At 46.0% G+C, this 18,014-nt stretch overlaps 2 protein-coding genes across 5 annotated transcripts in view; both read left to right on the top strand.

The window, feature by feature from the left end:
- UPF3A (UPF3A regulator of nonsense mediated mRNA decay) overlaps window positions 1–10,694 on the top strand; it is a 30,560-nt gene extending 19,866 nt beyond the window's left edge. Inside the window, exon 9 of one of the 2 annotated variants that reach the window (XM_084758863.1) lies at window positions 10,559–10,694. In XM_084758863.1, the coding sequence (XP_084614989.1) occupies window positions 10,559–10,571 (13 nt within the window). In that variant the 3' untranslated portion in view covers window positions 10,572–10,694. Of the gene's footprint in view, window positions 1–10,555 lie in introns of both variants that reach the window. The other variant, XM_084758862.1, reaches the window with a different exon arrangement.
- CHAMP1 (chromosome alignment maintaining phosphoprotein 1) lies at window positions 10,599–14,501 on the top strand (the record flags this gene model as incomplete). Of its 3 annotated transcripts, none has more annotated exons than XR_014774913.1 (2): window positions 10,599–14,155; window positions 14,203–14,501. XR_014774913.1 is itself a non-coding variant. In XM_084758850.1 (1 exon), one exon carries the CDS (start codon window positions 10,599–10,601, stop codon window positions 13,002–13,004), a length of 2,406 nt encoding a protein of 801 aa, XP_084614976.1. In that variant the 3' UTR covers window positions 13,005–14,501. The 3 variants fall into 3 exon arrangements, 1 of the variants encoding a protein (XP_084614976.1); XR_014774914.1 differs by having other exon boundaries at window positions 14,250–14,501; XM_084758850.1 differs by having other exon boundaries at window positions 10,599–14,501.
- Window positions 14,502–18,014: the final 3,513 nt, after the last annotated feature.

The raw sequence follows: 18,014 nt of genomic DNA on the forward strand, positions 1-18,014 counted from the left end.
GGGAGGTGGAGACATGGCGGTGCACACTCGTAATCTCAGTCCTGGGAGGTGGAGGCATGGCGGTGCACACCATAATCTCAGTCCTGGGAGGTGGAGGCATGGCGGTGCACACCGTAATCTCAGTCCTGGGAGGTGGAGGCATGGCGGTGCACACTCGTAATCTCCGTCCTGGGAAGTGGAGGCAGGAAGAACCCTGGGGCTCCAGCTATCCCAGCTGACTTGGCAAGAGCAGGTCCTAGTGAGAGACCCTGTTTCAAAAATGAGGTAGATGGTGCCTGAGGAATGTTACCTGAGGCTAACCTCTGCCCATCACATGCATACACAATACACACAAAAACATGCCTTACGCCTTTCTATGAAGTAGTCTCTTTTACCTTTCATCAGATCATTAGAAGAGGAATCCTAAAGGTTAGTTTCTCCACATTAGATTATCCATCAATATCTTTCTGACATAAAGTCAGTGGGACTTCATTGTATGCAAAAAAAAAAACAAAAAACAAAAAACCAACCAAAACAAAAAATGAAAAAAAAAAAAAAAACCCCCCCGTCTTATTAGAACAGGTAACATGGGCCAGTGTCCTTGCCATGCAAGCCTGATGGGCCAAAGAATCGACTCCTCAGTCCTCTGACCTCCACATATGCTGTGCTGGGTGTATGTGTACAATTTTTTTTTAAGTACATGTATTCTCTCTCCAATGAAAGTGGATGCCTTCAGGGCACCTTGCTCTGTCTAATAGAATCACTTATCATCTGCAGTCATGTGACTAGGGTAGGGCGTCCAGATCAGTTATGATGTTGAACACAAACTACTCTGTGCTGACTTGGCCTGGTGACTGTCTGTGGCCCAGAGCAGGATGCAGGACCTCTGTAATTCTAGGGAGCACTCCTAAGTGTGATGAGGGAGGTGTGGAATCTGCTGAGTGGAGATTTCAGGACTGGCAGAGTCTGGGTTCCCAGTAGGACACTGTTTTGTTTGTTTTTCAGTTTGTCTTATCTGTGTAGGTACACACAGGAAAGTGTGTCAGATCTCCTGGAGCTGGAGTTACAGATGGGTGTGAGCTAGCATGTATAACCTGGACAGCAGATTGTTTTTTTCAGTGATGCGTGCCTGAGAAGGAGGATCAGGAAACGAGAAGAGAGACAAGTTTGGAGAAAGGAGGTCTAGCACAAGCGGCTTCTATGCCAGACAAGGTTAGTAAGGAGCACAGCATCTTACACACTGTCAGTAGGGGGACAGAAAGTGAAATCAGTGCTGGCAAAGAGAACACAGGACGTCTCGGGCACAGCTGCCTTAAGACCACTGCCCTGTGGGGTGAGGGGCAGTGGAGTACTGGCTTCTCAGGAACTGAAATTTTAACTCCTTCCAAGTTCTGGCCTCAGCCCTAGACCAGACCGTGTCAAGTCTGCCTCTGGGCAAGGACACGGAACTAGTGTTTTCTTTGCCCTTTCCAGGCCTCTGAGAAAACCTCGGGTTGGCCTGGCTCCCAACAGTTTGGGTGCCAGGAATCGAACCCAGGTTCTCTTAACTACTGAGCCATTGCTCAGAATCCTTGGTTGTTTTAATATGCCACAGAACCTTAACTCAAGCAAAACCACAGTATCATTCTTTTTCTTTAATATTATTTTATTAATTTATTCATATTACATCTAAATGGTTATCCCATCCCTTGTATCCTCCCATTCCTCCCCCCCCCCCATTTTCTCCTTACTCCCCTCCCCTATGACTGTGACTGAGGGGGACATCCTCCCCCTGTATATGCTCATAGGGTATCAAGTCTCTTCTTGGTCACAGTGTCATTCTCACAGTGGGGTTCTCTACCCAGCAACAGCTCTGGTGCCTTCTGGGAACTTGGTAGAGTCCCCAGACCTGCCTCCGGACTCCAGCATCAGCCCCTGTCAGTATGGGGCTGCAGAGGACTTGTGCTCCACTAAATTGCCTGATGGTGCCAGACACCCTCACTTAGAATAACAAGGGTTAGATTTCTAGCACCTCAAAACTTGAAAACAAAGCAAAATTTAAAAATACAGATTAGCTATAGACCCAAAGATAGGTTGAAAATTGAGTAAGATATTAACCAAAAGAGTATTAGAACACCAGGAGAAAGTTGTAAGTAACTAAGAAAGACAATAAAATTGACAGTTTTCAATACAGTAATAGTTTATAACAAGTATACACAATTATGACCCAGTTCCTGCAAAATAATGGTGGAACCAAACAGAATATTGACGCCTCTCTATGTAACGGATAAAGATGGCAGACACATGCAATTAGAGTACACAAAGAACACAGTGAATGATTAGATCTAAAAGACATGAAATATCCAAATAAGCAAACACATCCTTTTAATAAGCATATGGGACTTTTTCCAAGATAAAACATGTTTGATGACAAATGAAGTATCAATAGACCACAATAGGATAAAGATATTAACTGAAGTAAAACTAGAAAATTTATACACATGTGGAAATTAAACAATATAAGCGATAAATTAGGAGATGCCCAGAAATGAAGAAAAAGAGAACACAATCCAAAACTTACAGGCTGCTGTAGAAAAATTTTTAATTCAGAACATGGCTTCACACAGGTAAAGACAGACCAAGCCAGAGAACAAGGAGCCAGGAGATTAGAACAGATCGCTACAGTTAGTTTGGGGCCAAGCAGAGCAATTCAGTCAGAAGCTGAGAGTACCCAGATTAAACCAGTCAGCTTATAGAGGAGTTTGAGCGAGAACGGCTGAGTTGAACCAGCCATTCCAGAGCTCAGAAAGAATTAGAAAGGGTGAGTTTATTCAGCAGTAAGTCTCCGAGGCTGAAAACATTCTAGGCCTAGTTTAGATTGTACCAAGGCTGGAAGCTTCCAGAACTAGGCCTAGCTTAGCAGATCGAGGCTATGAGCCTCTGAGGCAATTAACTCAGGCAAATAAAAAGAAAACTACAAACTAGAAGCCATAAAGAATAAAGTTGAAAGCTGGGCGTGGTAGCGCACACCTGTAATCCCAACACTCGGGAGGCTGGTGGATCACTGTGAGTTCAAGGCCAGCCTGGTCTACAAAGTGAGCCCAGGACAGCTAAGGCTACACAGAGAAACCTTGTCTCAAAAAACAAAACAAAACAAAACAAAGAATAAAGTTGAGGGGCTGGAGAGATGGCTCAGATGCTGCTCTTCCAAAGGTCCTGAGTTCAATTCCCAGCAAGCACATGGTGGCTCCCAACCATCTAAAATGAGATCTGGTTCCCTATTCTGGCCTGCAGGCATACATGGAGGCAGAACACTGTATACATGATAAATAAATAAATCTTTAAAAAGATAAAGTTGAAAAAATGAACTAAAAAACAAAACCAATAAAACAAAGGCTTTTTCTTTGAAAATATTACCATTTCACCCATTTCTGAGGAATAAATTAATTAAAAGAGAGTGCTATGAACAATTGTATGCCAAAAATAGGAACACATTTGAGAAGGACAAATTCCTATAAACACAAAACTTACCAAGACTATATGACAAAAAAATAGAATATCTGAATAGGCCTATACATAATCAACAGGCGAGCCAGGCAGTCGTGGCACATGTGTTTAATCCCAGCATGCTGGGAGGCAGAGGCAGGTGGATCTCTTGAGTTCGAGGCCAGCCTGGTCTACAAAGTGAGTCCAGGATAGTCAGTGATACACTGAGAAACCTGTCTCAAAAAAACAAACTATTGGTGAAATCAGTATTTAAAAATCCACCAAACAGGCCGGGCGTGGTGGTGCACTCCTTTAATCCCAGCACTTGGGAGGCAGAGGCAGGTGGATCACTGTGAGTTCCAGACCAGCCTGGTCTACAGAGGGAGTCCAGGACAGCTAAGGCGACACATAGAAAGAAACCCTGTCTCGAAAAACCAAAGACAAAAACGAAAACAAGAGCAAAACCAAAAAGCCCTGTGTATCAATATCTAATATCAGGAGACGAATCTGATGTGGAATTTCTCAGTGAAATATGAGCATATCTAATTCAGCAGCAGTTGGATGGCTATGTTCTAGGACTAGGTGAGACTTATTTCTGGAAAGCAAAGATGATTCAACATGTAAAAATGAATCACTGATTTATCATATTGTTAGAATGAAGTTTTAAAACCGCTTGATCGTTTTAATTGATCTAGAAACACAATAAAATTCTATTTTCATGATTAACACATTAAAAAAAAACCTACAAATAGAAACAGACTACTTGAGCCCTAAGATGCACACATGAAAAGTCCATCACAGTCAATGGTGAAAGACTGAGAGCCTCTAACAAAATGGACAATACAAGGAGCCCTGCTTTTATAGGTCTTGTCTGACATGGAAAGGCCTAGCTGGAACAGGTGAGCAAGCCTAATAGTCCTTCTTGGTTGGCAACTTGACACACCTGGGAAGAGAGCCTCAGCTGAGAGATTTCCTGCATCGGATTGGCTTGTGGGCATTGTATTGATTGCTAACTTCTGTGGGGAAAGCCCCTCCTGGGGAGAGCCCCTCTCAGGCTGTTCCTTACCCTCAGAGGTGGGCCTGGGTTGAGTAAGGAAGATAGCAGAACAATCTGAGGGAAGTTTTCTGACTCCAGGTTCCAGCCTTGAAATCCTTCCTTGGCTTTCCTCGGTATCTTATAAAATAAACCTTTTCTTCCCAAACATACTTTTGGTTAGTATTTTAATCACAGCAGTCAATAATAGAAGCAAATTAGAACATCAAGAAACATCTCAGGCTGGAGAGAGGGTTCAGAGGTTAAGAGCACTGACTGCTCTTCCAGAGGTCCTGAGTTCAATTCCCAGCAACCACATGATGGCTCACAACCATCTATAATGAGATCAGGTGTCCTCTTCTGGCATGGAGGAAAAATACTGTATAAATAGTAAGTAAATAAATCCTTTTTAAAAAGTAAGAAACATGACCGGGTGTGGTGGTAATGCCTTTAATCCCAGCACTCAGGAGACAGAGGCAGGCGGATCGCTGTGAGTTCAAGTATACATAGAGAAACCCTGTCTTGAAAAACAAACGAAAGAAAGAAAGATGACATTCCAAAAAAACTTAAGTGTCTTTGCTTTCAGGTTATATGACTTCATGTGTTCTAGAAGATTCCACACATGTATACACAAAATTCTCAGGAGCTGATAAAATAAATTAGCAAAGTGGCAGGCTATAGGGTCACACATGAAATCAGCTACATTCCTATATTCTAATAACGAACAATATACAATGCCACTTGGTAGGCTCTGCTCCTCACCCATTAGGTCTCTTAAATCCACTTCTCAGCTTCTGGGAGATGCTGCTGCTCCAACCCATAGGCTTCCTGGGGTCTCCAGAACCCGACCCTGCGTTGCCAGGCCCTGCTTCTCTGCTCCACAGCCTTTCTGACTCCCCCTAGCTTCTCCGGGATCCCCAACCCCAATGGACGAGACTTGACTCCAGACATGGAGAGCCACAGATGGTGGGGAAGAGCACCAAGAAGTGTGCCGACCCTTGAATAGTGACTGCTGGTGCAAACACTAGTGGATTCTCACAAGTGGGTTAGGGATGCTTGTTGGTGGCACGTGTCTTTGGTCCCAGCACCTGGGAGGCAGAGACAGGTGAATCTCGGGCTACATTTGGGAGACTGTTTAAAAAAAAAAAAAAAGAGGAACAAAAGTCACTAATGTTTTATGTGTCGGTCAACATGGGCTGCTTAAATGAGGCAGCCTCCCTGCGTTCATTTCTATCAACGTCCAAAACCAAAACACAAGAAACCAAAAAAAAAAAAAAAAAAAAAAAAAAAAAAAAAAAAAAAAAAAGACCAGAGCAAAACTTAAGAAATTACATGGGTGTATAAAATAAGGTAAAGTAGGTCACTTCACAATCTTTCAAAGCAAACACACTACTAATAGTAAAAGGCGAATACATTTCGATTGTAGTTGAAGCCGATTTTTAAGTTTGGAGACATGAAAACTGTTCACTGTCTTCTAAAGGCTTTGTATTTGTCTTGTAGTTCTGGTATGGACAGTATGCCAGTGAATTCGTCCTTATTCGGAAGGACCAATTCAAAAGACAAAAAAAAAAAAGGAGGTGGGGTGGGCGTTGGAGGGTTGGAAAGAGCCGGAAGCCCTGGCAGGGGCTGGACCCCTTGCTTCCCCCGCCCTCCCCCAAGCCCCGCCCAGCTGGGAACCTTAAGGGCCCGAGGAGGGGCGGACCCGGAGGCTCCGGAAGGCACTTCCGGTGCGAGCGCGCGATACTTCCCGGCTGGTCCTGCGTCCGGCCGCCATTCCTGAGGCCGTGCGGCCGGCCCAGCGTTTCCTGTGGGCGTTTCCTCGACTTTACTCCTGGACACCTCGCGGGAGGGTGAGGAGCAGGCGGACGCCTCGATACGGGCAGCAGGGTGCGGCGGGCAGGCGGGCGCCTGCGTGGGCTTGGCGTGGCCTGGAGGCCGGAGCGCGCCGTGGCTTCTTCCTGCTCTTCGCCTCGGTGGCCGGCCTTTTTTTCTTGCTTCAGCTCACAGGTCAGTGTCCGTCTCGAATTTACTGTAGGGCTGCTGTCCAGAGGCCCCAAAGACCTGCGACCCACAGCGGAAGCCACACCCCCGACGTGGACCGTGTAGGAGCCTAGCCTTGCCTAGGGGAGCCTTTCGGACGGCTGCGACCTAGGGTGTTCTCCAAGAAAGGGCAGGGCATTGGCACTTTCTGCAGAGTGTAAACTGGTACCAATCTAGAGTTCCCTCACATTTAAACTAAAGGCCGCCTGGTGCCTAATTCTGCCCACAGGTAAACGAGGAACTCAGAGCAGTGAAGTTTTCTGTGCGTCAGTCGTCCACAGGTGATCTGCAAGTCGGCAGCACCGAGAGTGGCCTCTGCTTGTAAACTGCACGCCCTAGGTTAGGCTGGGCTTGCTGCTGGGGGGTGAGCTCTTGCCTAGCAAGAGTGAGGCCTTGGGTTCCATCCACGCACTCAGGAACAAAAAAATAACCACTTGTTGCAAATTACCCCCACTAATTAACATAAATTGTAAATAGAATCAGAAAATATCTAGGAACGTGGGAGTACTTTGTGCTCTGTGGTTCAGCTTTTTTCTTTAAACACAAAACCAGCCTCCTCCCCCCAAAAGGTATAACCTTAAAAAAAAAAAAACAAGAAGACGGTTATTCCTAAAGAACGGTGGCACTAGTATTGTAGACTAGTCGACCCCACGTCCTTGTTTGCTTTCTGTTGCTGTGATCAGAAACAGCTTTGGGGAGGAAAGGATTTACTTCTGTCGTACAGGTTGTAGTCCATTACATAGGAACCCAATGGGAAAACACCGAGTAAAGCTGCACCCGCTTGCTCCCACCGCACAGTTCAGTTCCATTTCTGATACAGCAAAGGCCTCCGTGCCTAGGAACCGGACCGCTACAGTGGGCCAGTCTATGCTCATTGTTCAGCAAAGACTCAGAATCAAAACTTTAAAGAGTTACTTTCTCTCAAGAAAGAGTATGGAGTTGGGTTGGTTGAAAGGAGTCGGGCAGAAGGGGAAATTGTGATCAGAATATATTGTATGAAAACAAGTATACAGAATTTGAAGTTTCAGCATTTCCTCCATTGTGAAACAGAGAGCTTGAGCTCACATGCTCTAGGTCATTTTGGTCCTGTATTGATTGCTAATTTCTCATTGTGGCACTACTGACAAAAACCAGTGTTCCGGTTCATGACAAGGCGTTTTATAAAACTTTTCTTGGGCTGGAGAGTGGGCTGGTTAAGAGAACTTGTTCTTTTCTTTTGTAGTTTTTCGAGACTGGATTTCACCGCATTATCTTAGCTGTCCTGGATTCGCTTTGTAGACCAGGCTGGCCTTGTACTCACAGCAGTCGCCTGCCTCTGCGTCCCTCTGTGCTGGGATTAAAGGTGTGTGCCACCACGCTTAGGAGACCTTGTTCTTGCAGAGAACCAGGTTTGGTTCTCATCACCTCTATGGTGGCTCCAGGAGTCCAGTGCATACGTCCAGATTGCAAGTGCTGTTCCATTCAGCCACGCCCCTTAGAGACTCTCTTAAAAGCATTAGTATCTGCTAACTGTGGAGGCAGGCAGATCTCTGTTTCGGGCTAGCTTGGTCTACAGAGCCCAGGATAGCCAGGGCTACACAGAGAAACCGTGTCTCAAACAACAGCAAAACCCCGCAAAGCATTCTTCTCCAGAGCTGGGGGCTGGGGGATTACCCTAGGTTTGTGTGGTTGCTACGTGGGTAATAAGGGTTCCTTCAGCTCGTGGTACTGACGTTTTTGTATTAGTTTGATCACATCTCAGCATCATAGGAGTTTTGTCCTGTGTGAGGTGCTGTCAGGGACTGCTTATTGGCCTGATGTTGAGTGGGGCATTTAATGTTGCGTTTTCTCAGCTGTGTATTGGAATTGTTGCTGCTTTATTTTTGAGACGGTCTGTATGTCCCCGGCCTGGAACAAATTATGTAACTGAGAATGGCCTTGAACTTCTAGTCCTCCTTCAGGCTCTCGGTGTCTGGAAATGAGCACACAGCTCTCCTAGTTGTAAAGTCTGTGAGTCTTAAGATTGGGGCATTCCCAGTCTTCACGGAACAACAGTATGGCTGATGAAGTGTTTTCTGAGCACTGCCTGCAGCGTGAAAGGGTTACAGGGGTGAACCTGGCCAGATGAGAGCTTTAGGCTGCTCTCATTAGGGTCAAGCACTTACCAGCATGTGCAGGGCCCTGTATTCAACTCACAGTACCCCCAAAACTAAGCTCCCCTAGATGAAGAGTTCCAAGCAGCTAGGCTGCTGAAAGAGAATCAGTCTTCTCAGGGACAGGCCCCCTAATTGGTTATCCAACATGGAACGACCAGCCGTAAAACACATATGAGAAACACTAAATGGGCTCATCCAATTATATTTATATATTTGTGTGTGTGCGCGCGCGCGTGCGTAGAGGGCTTGGAAAGGGGGATTATATAAATATGTACCTATGAAAGTTTTTGAAAATTGAAAAGAAAAACAACAAACCAAAGGATGCAAGTGTTAAAAAGAATGAAATGATCAAAATTAGAAAGAAAAAAAACATAAATTATTTTTTTAAAAAAGTAAAGGGTAAGAAAGCATAACTTAAGGCAAGTGTGGTGATGTGTGCGTGCAGTCCTAATGGATGGGAGGCCGGGCAGGCGCATCAAGAGCTTGAAGTGAAACCGGGCTAAAAAACAAACAAACAAACAAAAAGAATAACTTAAAACACAGGTGTAGTTTTCAGATCTGCTTGGGCTGCATAGTAAGGACCAGCCTAGCCAGTGCTACCTTGCAAGACCCTGCCTTTTAAATTAAAAAAAAGTAAACAAACTCAAAGAAGACAGGAAAACATTAAACACAGACACTTAAACCACCTACGTCTAGCAAGGAGTTTGAATTTGACTCAGTTTTGAGAAGTTGGAGAATTCTTTTAATCTGTACTCTTCGCATATTTTAAAATGCAAACAGTCTTTGAACTAAGTAATCTAGCAATGTTCTCTACAGAAATACTCTTAAAACAAAGACTAGAAAGGAATTGTAAGCTCACTCTGAATGTAAAAAGCCCTAAATGGCTTCTTATGGCAGGTAGACATAGGGTTAATGTTAGCCATTGTGGGAAACACAGCGTGCTTGTCTATGTCTGGAACACTAGTTACAGTGAAAACTGCCTTAAAAGTCTAGTCTCCACAACGCCCCTATGCTGACACCTGTGCTGGAATGCTCTGAAAACCTCTGTAGGATCTTATCCCAAGACCTTTCTGACAGCTTCTCTATTTTCACTCTTAGGGTGGATAAAATATTCCAAAAATTGATAGGAAGTCGCTCCAGGATCATGTTAAAAGGAATCTTTCCGTCAGGCATGGTGGCACATGCCTTTAATCCCAGCACTCTGGAGGCAGAAGCAGGCAGATTGCTGTGAGTTCGAGGCCAGCCTGATCTAAGAAGTGAGTCTAGGACAGCCAAGGCTACACAGAGAAACCTTGTCTCAGAAAAAAGAAGAGGCCTTCCATAGCTAGCTAGACTTGACTGTTTCCTGGATTTAACTCCTAAGTGTGCGCCGCCTCTGTGGACAACTAACCTGTTGCTTTAGGGTCTAAGTGTAAAGCTACAGTAAGTAGGTAGGTACAAGATTTTTTTTTTTCCCCAAGATAAGGTTTCTCTGTATAGCCCTAGCTGTCCTGGGCTCACTATAGAACAGGCTGGCCTCAAACTCAACAGAGATCCACCTGCCTCTGCCTCCCAATGCTGGAGTTACAGGCCTGCACCACCCCCCCCCCACTCCCCCCCGCCCGCTACAAGATTATTCTTGAGAAATGATAGTCCTAAATCTGGACTAGAGAAAGTCAGTTTCTCTGAAAATGCAGTTTATTCACTCAGAAATGAAGATAATACTTGAGTGTTAGGATTAAATGAGGTGACCTATATATAACTCCTGGAGTGCCGTGACTCGGTTAAGATTAGTCTCCCATTACTTGGAAGTCTTGAGGTATTAGTGAGGCATAGGCCACCCTGGACTCAACGCTGTGCAAGTGTGCTGCTTTATTCAGCATGTGTCCTTGGGAGTGACTTCTCTCTACGCTCTCTGTTGCAGCAGTGCTGAGTCTTGAAAGCACAGTCACTGCGTGTGACAGAAGATGGAAGTGTGTCAGGAATTGCACAAACCTTCGATCAGCCTGGAGTGTGACCACTGCAGTTTCCGAGGCACAGATTTCGAGAGCGTGCAGATCCACACGGGCACCATCCACCCTGAGTTCTGTGATGAGATGGACGCTGGGGGACTGGGCAAGATGATATTTTACCAGAAGAGTGCAAAGCTCTTTCACTGCCATAAGTGCTTTTTCACCAGCAAAATGTACTCCAGTGTGTACTATCACATCACATCCAAACATGCAGCCTCAGAGAAGTGGACTGACAAGCCCAAAGAGCAGCTGAGCCAAGAACCAGAGGCCGTGAAAAGCCCTTCCCTTCCTGACGGTCAGAACACAGCCCCTGACCCAGCAGAAGCAAGGCCCACGCCAGCCCTCCCCATGGAAACTCAGGAAATTGGCCTGAGTTTGTCTCCGGAGTCACAGAAGTCTGCTCCTCCGGTTCTGGAGCCTCAAAACTCCAGCCCCGCGGTTTGTCCTGAGCCACAGGCTCCTTGTCTTCCTGCCGAGGCCTCAACAACTGCTCCTGTTTCTTCCACTGAATGTCTAGAGCCAGCCTGTGTGGTTCCTGAGCTGCAGAAGCCTGACCGAGTCCCTTCTCCTGAGCCAGGAAAGTCTGCCCTTGTGAGCTCCAAACCCCAGAAGCACTCTCCCTTTGCAGATACGGGGGTTCCCTCTTCAGCCCTGTCTCCAGAGTCACCAGTTTTGGCCACTTCCCCTGAGCCTTGGGGGCCCTCCCTCACTGCATCTCCTGAGTCTCGGAAGCCAGCGCGGGCTGCCTCCCCTGAGCCAAGGAAGCCATCCCCGTCAGAGTCTTCTGAACTGTGGAAGCCATTCCCTGCCATGACTTCAGAGCCACGGAGGCCTACCCCAGCAGTATCGCCAGGGTCCTGGAAGCCAGGGCCGCCTAGTTCTCCCAGGCCTTGGAAAGCCAGCCCTTCAGCAACATCAGGACCGTGGAAGTCTTCTAAACCTGCTCCATCTCTGTCTCCTGGACCTTGGAAGCCAATACCTTCCGTGTCGCCTGGGCCTTGGAAACAAGCTCCATCTGTGTCCACTGCATCCTGGAAGTCTTCAGTCACATCTGGCTCCTGGAAAACGCCCCCCACGTCTCCAGAGTCATGGAAGTCTGGTCCACCTGAACTCCGAAAGACAGCTCTGGCTTTGTCGCCTGAACACTGGAAGGCGGTGCCCCCTGTGTCTCCCGAGCTTCGCAGACCAGGCCCGCCACTCTCCCCAGAGATCCGAAGTCCAGCAGGTTCTCCGGAGCTCAGGAAGCCTTCAGGGTCACCAGACCTTTGGAAGATTTCTCCTGACCAGCGGAAGACTTCTCCTGCTTCACTTGATTTCCCTGAGTGCCAGAAAGGTTCTCGTGGCTCTCCTGACCTCTGGAAGTCTTCCTTCATGACGGAGTCTCAGAAACCTAACGTCTTCCCTGAGGCACGGAAACATGCTGCTTCAGGCTCCTCTGAGTCCCCAAAGGTAGCCTCAGACATATGGAAGCCTGTCCTCTCCATCGATGCTGAGCCCAGGAAGTCCACACTGTTTCCTGAGCCCACAAAGACCATCCTTCCTGCTTCTCCCGAGCCACGGAAACGTGCACTTTTCCCAGAGCCCCGGAAGCATGCACTTTTCCCGGAGCTCCCCAAATCCGCTGTGTTCTCAGAGGCCCAGAAGGCCGCTGAGCTTAGTGGTGAGCTGCAGCTTGAAGCTGTAGATGATGCAAAATGTGATGGCCTGGTCCAGGAAGGGCTTCTGCCTACACCTAAGAAACTGCTAGAGGATGCTATATTTCCTTCTTCAAAGAAGCTGAAGACAGACAGCCAGGAGACCTCGGATGCTGAGCTCAGGAGCACTGAGTACATGAGAACAGATTTGGACACCATGGACATCAAGGGCCAGGAGTCAGGCAGCGACCAGGAACAGGTGGACGTGGAGTCTATTGATTTTAGCAAAGAGAACAAGATGGACATGAGTAGTCCAGAGCAGGCCAAAAATGTGCTTCAGTTCACCGAAGAGAAGGAGGCTTTCATTTCCGAGGAGGAGATCGCAAAATACATGAAGCGTGGAAAAGGGAAATACTATTGCAAAATCTGTTGCTGTCGTGCCATGAAAAAAGGTGCCGTCCTGCATCACCTAGTTAATAAGCACAACGTCCACAGCCCATACAAGTGCACAATCTGTGGGAAGGCCTTTCTTTTGGAGTCTCTCCTCAAAAATCATGTAGCAGCCCATGGGCAGAGCTTACTTAAATGTCCACGCTGTAATTTTGAATCAAATTTCCCAAGAGGCTTTAAGAAACATTTAACTCACTGTCAGAGCCGGCATAATGAGGAGGCAAATAAGAAGCTGATGGAAGCTCTTGAGTCGCCCTTGGAAGAGCCGCAGATTTGATTTGGAAACAACGCTCGCGCTCTACCGTGTTGCTTGCCAAACTCGTAGCTTGTTGCCGAGATGGACCGTAGACGATGTGTGTGGTGTATCCTCTTTGTCTTAATGATGTTGCAAAGAAGAAGCACTTGCTTGGTTTTCTCATATGTTATGAAGCTGGCTGTTTGATAAGTCAGTACATTTCTGTTAAACGTTCCAGATGGAATATATATGTCTTATATTCCTTAAGTTTATTTTAGACATAATTCAGGAGTGGGGAAAAGTAGCCAGTCCATTTGGTAAACAAGCAGATTTAAACCTAATTAAAGCCTCTGACTGTCTGTCTGTCTCTGTCTCTATATATCTGTGTAAGTAATTTCCGATCATAGGAATTACTAGTTAGAGGGCTCAGAGGTAGAGTCCTTGCCTAGCATGTTTTTGCATACTTACAGTTCCAGGGTTTGATCCCCAGTACTTAAAAAGAAAAAAGTGGAATGTTTAAGAATTGAGCATGAAAATTAAATTTGAGAAAAATTTTGTTAAATGTACTTTTGAATGTTTTATATCCTCTTTCTTCATGTAAAATTAGTTTATAAATCTTTAATATTTTTCTTGATGTTCATTTACCTTTTATGTTAAAGAGCAGTGGTTCTCATCCTGTGGGTCACAGCCCCTTTGGGGGTTGAACAACCCTTTCACAGGGAGGGGTGGCGTAAGACCATCAGAAATACAGATATTTACATTATAATTCATAACAGCAAAGTTACAGTTAGGAAATAGCAATGAAACAGTTTTGTAGTTGGGGTGAGCACAAGATGAGAAACTATCAAAGGGCCGCAGATTAGGAAGACAGAACCGCTGTGAAGGGAGTCACGCTTTAGGGGTCACTGGTTATCTGCTAAAGGACAACTGAGCAGGCCTCCTCAGCAGTGTTGGCTATTTTCTGCAGACTGAGAAGGCCAGGTGGTTCAGGACCGCCTGTCTGTAGTTACTTCCAATGGAGGCTGCCTTGGTCTTGCCCTTCACTTCCCTGCAGCTCACATTAGCAGAGGATCCTTCATTGCCAAATGTGTTAGTGTTCGTACCTCCTACTCCTGGGCCTTACATGCTTCCTGTTCAGCTCAAGACCTGAGTGATGAGCAGGAGTGGAAAGTCTTCCAGACTCACAAGGAAAGGTTGTGTGTGGCGCTGGTGTGGCAGTGCACTCGACTCACAGGGAAAGGTTGCGTGTGGCGCTGGTGTGGCAGTGCACTCGACTCACAGGGAAAGGTTGCGTGTGGCGCTGGTGTGGCAGTGCACTCTAGACTCAGCTACCCAGGAGGCTGAGGAAAGGAGGATCGCCTGAGCTCAGCCTTAGCAGGTGGTAGAATCTTGTCTCAGAAAGCATCCCCGTTTGAGAAGCATTTTGATTTTGTTTCACACAGTTTCATCATTGTAAATAATATCTTGTATTTCTTCATGGATTGTTCTGACATTTTGTTAAATGAGTACCAGCCAAATTAAAAAGGCTTTCCATGTTAACATCCTCATGTGTGCTTCCTTTTAATAACTGCATTATAGTCAGACTTCAGTCACCGTGGCACGTACTTGAGGAAGAGAGTTTAAAATAAGACAGGCTTGTTTTGGCTCATGGGTTTGAAGGTTTTGATGGCTTGTAGGCAAGGAGGAAGGGTGTGGCAGAGGAACACTGCTCCCTTCACAGCCTGCAGGAGAAAGAAGAGGAATTCGAGAGGGCCAGGGCCAAGATGCATCCCCTGAAGGCACCTACCCCGTCACTAGCCTTCCTCCAAGTGTGCCGCCACTGCCAATAGTGTGTTTAGATTTTAATCAGCTAGTGGCTGAAACCACTGGCCAGAGCAGGACCTTCATGACCCACTCCTAAAAATGCCATCAGGCACAAGGTTAACTACAGGAATTTTCAGTGTAGTACACTCAGATTCCACCTTCGTGAGAGACTGGTTTTCATGTGTTGAGCAGCACATTCCGAACCATGTTTTCCCTGCATTCTGTATGTTAAGATAAAGGTGGTTTGGTTTCAGCAGCTGCCAGTCTTGCTTGCCTCATTTTAACAGTTGGGGGGGGGGGCAGGGGTTACTGCGTAGCTAGGCTTGAGACACAGTAAGTTTAACTCTTTGGGTTCAGAGCCCTGTTAAGTGTAAGGGTTAAACTGTTGCTCTTGCCTCATCCACTCCAGTTTTAAAGCTTATTGCATGTATGAAGAACTTAATATAATCTAACGAAATGACTTGGCTTCCTGACAATAGTTTCTTAGTACTATAATCAGCTTAATACATTTTTATTTTCTTCCTCTGTAAGACTAGTTCTAGGACTAGAGAGATGGCTCAGAGGTTAAGAGTACTGACTGCTCTTCCAAAGGTCCTGAGTTCAATTCCCAGTAACCACATAGTGACTCACAACCATCTATATGAGATCTGGCGCCCTCTTCTGGTGTGCAGCAGAAGAAACATTGTCTATATAATAAATAAATCTTTTAAAATTAGATAGGTAGATAGATAGCCAGCCAGCCAGGTGTGAGGGTGCACGCACTGAGGGAGGCAGAGGAAGGCAGATCTCTTGAGTTTTAAAAGATACTACATTTGACGGTTCATTTAAAGAATCTTGAGTCAGCTTAGGTTCAATTATAAACAGAAAACACAAAACCCTTCGTAATTTCTACTCGCCTTAACTATACCTCATCCCACCCAACTGTTAGTCTGCTCCTTCTCCACCCCCAACTAAACATTAGGAATAAAAGTATTAAAGCCAAGCTTACCTGCAAAGTCATTTGTGCATAGTAAACTTGAAAATGACCAGGCGGTAAGATGGAGAGATGAACACATACATGGGCTTTGTAGGAATAGACATAGGCAAGTGGCCGAGGGAAATACAAATCCAGATGGCGTGTAGATCATATCCTGATTACACAGGCAGTGAGGACAGGTGGGGCCTGTGTTAGAGTGATGAAAACTTCTCTGCACTTACAGTGTGCCCACCCTTCTGGGCTGATTCCTGGCTCTGCAAAATAATATTACTACAAAGCAGTTTGTAGGTCTTTTGATACTTCAGGAAGCAAAACTACTAACTCTTAAGGAATAGAAGAAATACACACACTATATTATCATTTTTTAGAATTCCACACAATACTGCTTTCTTTTTGGTTTTGTATTTGGTTAGAGGGCTTTGGCTCTTCCTTGTCTTGTCCTTGAGGACAACCTGTTAGAGGACTGAGGAGACGGTTCAGTTGGTAAAGAACCTCTGCAAGCATGAGGACCATGCACATATGTAAAAGCCGTTACGACGTGCTGTGACAGGGCAGGGCGAGTGCAGTCACGGCATGTGCTGTGCTAGTGCTGTGACAGGGCAGGGTGAGTGTGGTCACGGCATGTGCTGTGCTGTGCTGTGCTGTGACAGGGCAGGGTGAGTGTGGTCACGGCATGTGCTGTGCTGTGACAGGGCAGGGTGAGTGCGGTCATGGCATGTGCTGTGCTGTGATAGGGCAGGGTGAGTGTGGTCATGGCATGTGCTGTGCTGTGCTGTGCTAGGGCAGGGCGAGTGCAGTCACGGCATGTGCTGTGCTGTGCTAGTGCTGTGACAGGGCACGGTGAGTGTGGTCATGGCATGTGTCTATAAGCTAGTGCTGTGACAGGGCAGGGTGAGTGTGGTCATGGCATGTGTCTATAAGCTAGTGCTGTGACAGGGCACGGTGAGTGTGGTCATGGCATGTGTCTATAAGCTAGTGCTGTGACAGGGCAGGGTGAGTGTGGTCATGGCATGTGTCTATAAGCTAGTGCTGTGACAGGGCAGGGTGAGTGTGGTCATGGCATGTGTCTATAAGCTAGTGCTGTGACAGGGCAGGGTGAGTGCGGTCATGGCATGTGTCTATAAGCTAGTGCTGTGACAGGGCACGGTGAGTGCGGTCATGGCATGTGCCTATAAGCTAGTGCTGTGACAGGGCAGGGTGAGTGTGGTCATGGCATGTGTCTATAAGCTAGTGCTGTGACAGGGCAGGGTGAGTGTGGTCATGGCATGTGTCTATAAGCTAGTGCTGTGACAGGGCAGGGTGAGAGTGGAGACTGAAAGGCCCCTGGACTTAGTGGCTAAGTAGTCTAGCTGTGTTAGTGAGCTTGGGTTTAATGAGACCTTGTCCAGAAAAATAAGGTGAAAGTTGGCTGAAAGACACTTGATGTTGACTTCTAGTCTTCGCACATATGATCAGACACCCGTAGGGTGTACACATACCCACATGAACAAACGCGTACACATTAAGAAAAAAAAAGATAACCAGTCACTTAAAGTTACTTGGATTATTACTCTCCAGTACTGACTGGACTTCAGACAACAAAGGATTTGCTCAGACTGTTTGGGGTTAAACTAAAGGAATCAAGTTACTGTTCTATATACAAAATTTACAATTTATAAGGCTTGCAACATGTTAGCCATGTGACCAAACAGTTTCAGCTTATCATAAATATAGTTGGAATGTAACCATCTATAGACTTAGTACATCTGTATTATATTTGCTTTTTTGTATTTTCCAAAGTTCAAATACTGTGATTTTTTTTTCTTTTAGATTTATTATTTTATGTGAACAAGCCAGCATGTAAGTATGTGAATAGCACTCATGCCTGGTGTCCATGAGATTAGAAAAGGGCCTCAGATTCCCCTGGGACTAGTTACAAATGGTTGTGAGCCACCATGTAAGTGCTGGGAACTAAACCTGGGTCCTTTACAAGAACAGTCAGTGCTCTCAAGCGCTGACTCATCTCTCCAGCCCCAGGGACTAGTTTTTCTTCCTCTTTGACGAAGAAAGGACTTAGGATATTGACCGTACTTGTTTAATACCTTAAATTCTTCAGATAATATAAAAGTAACTTTTAAAAAGTGAAATGTAAAATGTGTTGATAAGGGGCTAGAGAGATGGCTCAGTGGTTAAGAGCCCTGTCTGCTCTTCCGAAGGACTTGGGTTCAGTGCCTAGCACCCACATGGCAGCTCACACCTGTCTGTAACTCCAGTTCTAAGGGATCTGACACCTA

The sequence above is a fragment of the Acomys minous genome (genome assembly GCF_964271855.1).
Source record: "Acomys minous genome assembly, chromosome: 15".
NCBI classification, from domain to species: Eukaryota; Metazoa; Chordata; class Mammalia; order Rodentia; family Muridae; genus Acomys; species Acomys minous.